The sequence below is a fragment of the Mustela nigripes genome, chromosome 9 (genome assembly GCF_022355385.1).
Source record: "Mustela nigripes isolate SB6536 chromosome 9, MUSNIG.SB6536, whole genome shotgun sequence".
NCBI classification, from domain to species: Eukaryota; Metazoa; Chordata; class Mammalia; order Carnivora; family Mustelidae; genus Mustela; species Mustela nigripes.
In genome coordinates, this window is record NC_081565.1 from 5,597,474 (window position 1) to 5,603,473 (window position 6,000).

The 6,000-nt window shown below is 59.0% G+C and overlaps 1 protein-coding gene across 1 annotated transcript in view; it reads right to left on the bottom strand.

Annotated features, from left to right (window-relative positions):
* The window catches only part of HMCN2 (hemicentin 2), a 144,171-nt gene extending 141,323 nt beyond the window's left edge, over positions 1–2,848 (bottom strand). The window contains exon 1 of the mRNA XM_059410538.1: positions 2,578–2,848. Within this exon, the coding sequence (XP_059266521.1) occupies positions 2,578–2,833 (256 nt within the window). The 5' untranslated portion in view covers positions 2,834–2,848. The remainder of the gene's footprint in view (positions 1–2,577) is intronic.
* Between the last annotated feature and the right edge of the window lie 3,152 nt (positions 2,849–6,000).

The following is a 6,000-nucleotide window of genomic DNA, read 5'->3' on the forward strand; positions in this document are numbered from 1 at the left end:
GAAACATACCACTTTTTTCGTTTAAAAACTTTAAGGATATTTCCAAAGCACAGGTCCTGGTTTCTCTCCCAACACTTGCAGACCAGAGCCACTGACAGTGCTCCACGAAGACTGGTCCTTGGGGTTTAGGATGGGGTTTTCCTTTAAGAAAGCCCTCTTTGCCTACAGCCTTGGGGGCCTCAACAGTCAGCTAAAACACCCGTTTCTGAAGTTCCTCTTCCATGAAAGGGAATTCCAACGGCTGATTCAAACCTAAGCCACAGTCCAATCCCTGCTCGGAACCCCACAGTGGCAGCTCACGGCCCATAGAAGGAAATCTAAGTGCTCCAGAACCCCAGGCCTGACATCAGAACCTGGACCAGTCTTGCCTTTCCCACCTCCCCAATTCCCTCCTCCCACACTCCCCCCAGCACCTGTCCGCACGTGTCGGTCACTCCCCAGCAAGCACCAGGCGCTCAGGGAGCCCACCACCCCGCTGCCCTGCCAGCACCAAGCATCCACCAGGCAGATACTCAAAAGCTGTGTTCGAACCCTGCCCCAACACTGCTTCGTTCTCGAAGAAACTTTGGTCAGCGCCCTCCCTTGCTGACCCGTAGTCAGGAGCTGGTACCGGAGCCAGCATGTGACACATTCTACTCGCCACCTGGCCTGTCCCCAGCGGGATGCCTGCCTCTTACAGGGAAGCCTGCCCCCCTTCACTCTGGGGGCCTCACAAAGGCTGTGCACGCAGAACCCGTTCACTGAACACGGAGGTGCCCCTCGGCACTTGGACCTGGATGGTTTGGGAAACAGGAGGACTGGTGATTTTGACTCATAGTGGATGCAGTGAAGGTCAGAGGGTTGCACACCGGCTAGGCATCCAGAGAAGGGAGGAAACGCTGGGCGTGGAAGTCTGGCTTCAAGAAAGCCCACAGTTAGAGGGCACACGTTGGGGGGGGGGGGCAGCCCTCAAGAGCTCCAGCCTGGGCCCTGAGACACTAAATCTGGCTCCAGCAGGCTGCTCTCCTGCCCTGCCACTGCAGCCAAGCATTTGGAAGACAAGTGTGGGTTATAAATCAGAAATGACATCACCCTGGCAGGTGGCTTTGGGTAAGCCCCATCTGAGTCCTGAGCCTCAGTTTCTCCATCTGTAAGAGAAAGGGGTGGACTGGTCTCTCAGTTCTTTCAGTGTGGTGTCTTTGGAAGCCCAAGAATGATCCAGAAAGGATTGGGGGGATGGAGGGTGACCTGTGTCTGAGCTGAAGCCCCACAACCCCCCCCCCCCAGCTTTGTTGCCCCAACCAGGAGGTAGAAGCTATCCTTTCATTCCCAAACATATTTTTCTAGACCTGCCCCCCAGGCTCTGGGCTTTGAGCCGCAGATCCCTATAGAACCCAGAACTCCTGGAAGCAGAAGGGCCTCTGAACCCAGCCTGAGGACTGCACCAGATTAAATCACACCCACGGTTGCCCATTTTGAAAACTCTGTAATGCTGTTGTGATTAATAAAGGCAGCTTCTTCTAAAAGGGCTTACTATCTCACATAGCCTTGGTTCAATGCGTGTTTTCTCGGCCTGAGGCGCTCTGTAGTACCATCTTGCAAGGAATCTGCCGGTTTTATTTCATGTTCTGGCTTTACTTTTTACATTTTTTACTTTTTGTAAAAAGTAACGCTATTGTTCTTGATAGAGAGGCGGCTGGATGGAGAGGCGTTCCATAAAGCAGACAGTAAAATATTCATCCCAGGATCTGGGTGGCGGGCAGACAGGTGCTCAATGTACTTCCCTCCCTCCCCCCATTTTGCTGGAAACCTGAAATTTTTCATCCAAAACTGCTGGCGAAAAAGCCGCCCTGCTCCTCAGAAGGTCGGAGATCGCCGGCAGGACTCGGCAGCTGTTTCCCTGATGCTCTCTCCACTCGGCGGGGGCTCCCAGGGACCCTTTCAGGGCAGGGGTCGAAACTCAAGCGGCTGCGAGGGGACCAGGCCGTGAGAATCGGGGAGGTGTAGGCCACCTGGACGAGCTGCGGTTTTCCCAGGGGAAACAGCTCAGGGGTAAATCGAGGCAGGGGCAGGTCTCTGTCTGCCTCTGGGGGCTCTTTTGGCCTCTGAAGCCCGTGCAGGGAGCAAATTCTAACAATTCACAAAAAGTAAAAACGCAAACGCTGCACGGCTCCATCACTGCCAAGCCCTGCGTACGAGCGTGTCTCTGTGAGCGTGGGGGACAGTTTCTCCCCCGGTTTCGTAAATGAGGAAGGTGAGGCTCGGGAAGGTGAGGTCACCTGCCCAAGTCACACAGGTGTGGCGGCCCAGCATCCGACCGCGGTGCCGCCGCTCTGGGTCGCTAGCCCGACTGCGCGTCCCGCTACCCCCGGACGCGCGGGAGAGGGAGAGACAACGGGGTCCCCGGGCCCAGCAAGGGGCGGCTGCCCCAGGTGCGGGGTCCGCGGGCGCGAACGTGTCGAGAAGGCGCCCCCGGCCGGCGGAACAGTGTACCGACGTCCAGGTGTGCCCCGGGCGCGATCGCCGGCGGGGTACCGGTGAGCGCCCCAGGCCAGGGCGCCCGCGGTGGCGGGGTGAGGGGGGACGTGGGGACGCTACCTGGGTCGTGGAAGGGCACCAGCGCGTAGTTGGCGATGGCCTGGCTGCGGCGGCTCAGGCTGCTCTCCAGGATGCGTGAGGCGCCGTCGAGCACCTGCATCAGGTCGTCCCACATGGAGCCGGTGACATCGAAGACGATGGCCAGGGTGGCGTCCCCCGTGGGAAGGGGCAGCGCCGGCCTGGGCTCGCCGACCACCGCCGCCGCCGCTGCCGCGGAGACCGCCATCAGCACCGGCAGGAGCGGCGCCCGGGGCATCGTGCTGAGCTGGGGCGACCGGCGGCGGCCGCAGCGGTGAAGGTGCGCGGGTCGCAGCGAGCGCGACGGTCCCGGACTCCCAGCGGCCGCCCAGCGCGCAGCGGCAGCGCGGCGTCTCGCTCGCTCTTGCGGGCCGCGGGCTCGCGGCGGGTCCCCCTGCTGGGAGCCCGGGGCGGGTCCTAGAGCCCACCCCGTTCAGGGTCACGGCCCGCCTCCTCCGCTCCCCCCACCGTGACTCAAATTTTCCCGGCCCCGCGGTTCGCCAGTCCAGACCCGAGGTTAGCGGAGGACGCGGGGCGGACGGCAGCGGGGAGCTGGGGCGGCGGCCAAGGCGGCGAGGGCTGGGGACGCGCGGGACGCCGCGGACACCTGCGCCTCCCGCCGAGGGTGCGCCCCGCTGTGGGGGTGGAAGAGGGAGGGGCGACACGACGGCCCCTGTCCCGGCCCCTGTCCCGAGGACTGGCCACAGCGGGCCCTGACTTTTGCCGCTCTCTCCACCCAACCCCCTAAACTGCCCCCAACCCCGACACCCAGAGAGACATTAAAAGGTCTTTTTCTTTCCACAGGGGGTCTGTGCTTCCCAAGTACTGCAATTATTAGGGTCATAACCAAGCACCCTAAGCTAAGCACCCACTACGTGCTAAGCGTGTTTACATAGTTATTATTTCCTCCCGTGCTCGCTGCAACCCTAGAGGGAAAGCACTGACACTAAGCCCATTTTACAGATGGACAAACTGAGGTTCACTTGGCAGCAAACTGATGGGAAGTCATTTGCCTAAAGCCACTCAGGTCTCAAGTGGCGGAGACCAGACTGGAAGCCATGGTTAGAGAGATTCCAAAGCTCCTGGGCTTGGCTGGCTCCCCTAAGTGTTGGAAGACATTGTCAGGAGTCAGTCACCTGGTGACTCCGGGCAATGGCAATGGAGGCTGCCCCTCTGCCCAGCTGCCTCACCAGATCCGGTGACTGCATGTGAAGGTTACAGGGCACGTGTGATGGGTGTGTCTTGGTTCCCCCAGTTAGCTCCCAGTTCCTAGCCCAGTTCCTGGCACAGGGAGGAAACTCACTAAATGCTGCCTGAAGAGATAAGAGAGAGTGAGCCGGCCTGGTTTTGAGAGCCATGGGAGAGAGGGCCGCTTGCTCCCCACCTCAGGCTCTCCCCTGAGAGAACCATGCTCACAGGACAGGGACAGCAGCCCCCTAGACACAGCAAAGGGCTTTGGGTCTATAACTCATCGTTGTTATGGGGCGGGGGGATTTCTCCAGCCCCTGCCCCTTCAGACCCCGAAACCAGGAGGAAGTCGCCCCCTCCCAACCCATACGTCCTCCTTCCCTTCAGTCTGAGCTCCTGGCCCATCTCTGATCCCTTGTCCCAGCATGGACCACACTATCACCAGTGTCATGTCACGTCTGTAGGTCTGTCCCTTCCACCCCGAACTGTGAGCCCCCGGGGCAGCAGAGACCCAGTACCTGGCACACTCCAGGCGCCCGAGGAAGGTCGGTCACCTGAATGGGTCACCTGAATAGGTCAGCTTCTAGCTGGGCACTGGCAATGGTGGGGAGCAAGGGGGCGGCACCCCTGGGTGTGTTCAGGGACTCCCTGCTAGACGAGGGCAAGGCCCCTGTGTCAGAAGGGCTGGGGTCCAGGAGAGAGGATCTTCACGGAGCTCGCCGGCTCACGGGGTGTGGTGGGAACCAGGTGCCCGGGGCCACGCGAGAGTAGAACTCATGGCCATGTTCACCGGAAGTCGAGTCACCTGCACTTCTGAACACTGGCTCTTTAAATCTCCCTGGGCTAAGGCCGTGATTGGCCCCAGAGCCTGGGCAGGGCTGGGCCAGCTGTTGGAGAGAGAAGAGAGGCTCCAGCTGTGGAAAAGCAAAGGCGAACAGGAGCCAGGATCAGGCCAGGCTCACAGACGGTGACATTTCAGGCACAGCATGGGGAACTTTGGGAACAAACAACTCCTTCAGTCATTCACTCCAGGGACATTGGCTGAGCCTAAGCTGGGTGTCAGGCACTCTGCTAGGCACTGTTGGGGGAGGGGGGACATGCAGATGCAGAAGACATGCTTCCTACCCTGGGGAGTAGAGACAAGTAAACAAATAATTCTAAGTCAATGACATAAGTGCTAATAGGGGAATTACCAAGAGCTTTGGGAGCTCAGAGGAAGGAGGAGCTGCGCCTAAGGGGTCACTGGAGGTCACAGAGTGAGCCTGAGAAGGCTTGAAGAACAAGAAGGGAAGGGCATTAGGGGAGCGGGAACAGCATGGGAGCGGGAACAGCATGTGCAAAGCGGGGGGCGGGGAGGCACGAGACACCCACTGCTAGCCCCATGTGACTGGAAGGTGATGGCAGAAGAGGGGACAGAGGCCGGATCCCGAAGGACCTTAAATGGTTTGCGAAGAGCGTAGGATTTCTCCAAAGGCACTGGGGCAGGGACGCAACCTGATCCAATCTGCATTTTCGAAAGGTCACAGCACAGAAGTTCAGAGGGGAGAACTTGCAGACACTAAGAAATTATAAACCTACTCCCCAAGGACGTGAGAGCAGAGCTGACCCCAAAGAAAACAAGATGCTTCTCCTTGGGCTGACCCCAAAGGCATGTGGGGTCATGGGTTTGAGTCCTGAAATAGCCTTGTGAACTTGACCAAGGCCCTCCCCCTCTCTGGCCCTTGGTTTCCCCATTTGTAAAATTATTTGAGGTGGAGGGGCGCTACCAGGAGGACCTCCAATGGTTCTTGCCGCCCACCACTCTAGACACACCTGCAGGAATCGCTTGGAGGCACAGGAAGGATTCAAGAAAAGGTCTGAGCTCATCAAGACAAAGCCTCCCCACCTGCCATGGGAGAGAGCCAGGGGGTGGGGGGGCACCTGTCATTCTGTCCAGGGTGGCCAGGTTTACTGCCCCAAGCACGGGCCTCTCCAAGTCCTCAGAGCTTAGCAAGAATGTAACTATGGTCACCCCGAGTGAGCAAGGCCCCAGGTCCCAGCAAGAGCGCTGAAGGCCCAGAGGAAACAGCCCAGCCTTATCAATCAATTTCCATCCCACCATCTTGACCTTCCAGGCCACCTGGGAGCCCGCATTTTTGAACTTAAGATAATCCACATTTTTTCCCTATTTCCAGAAGGAGCGGTCTCAGAGGAGCTGGTTTTGTTTCCTAACATAAC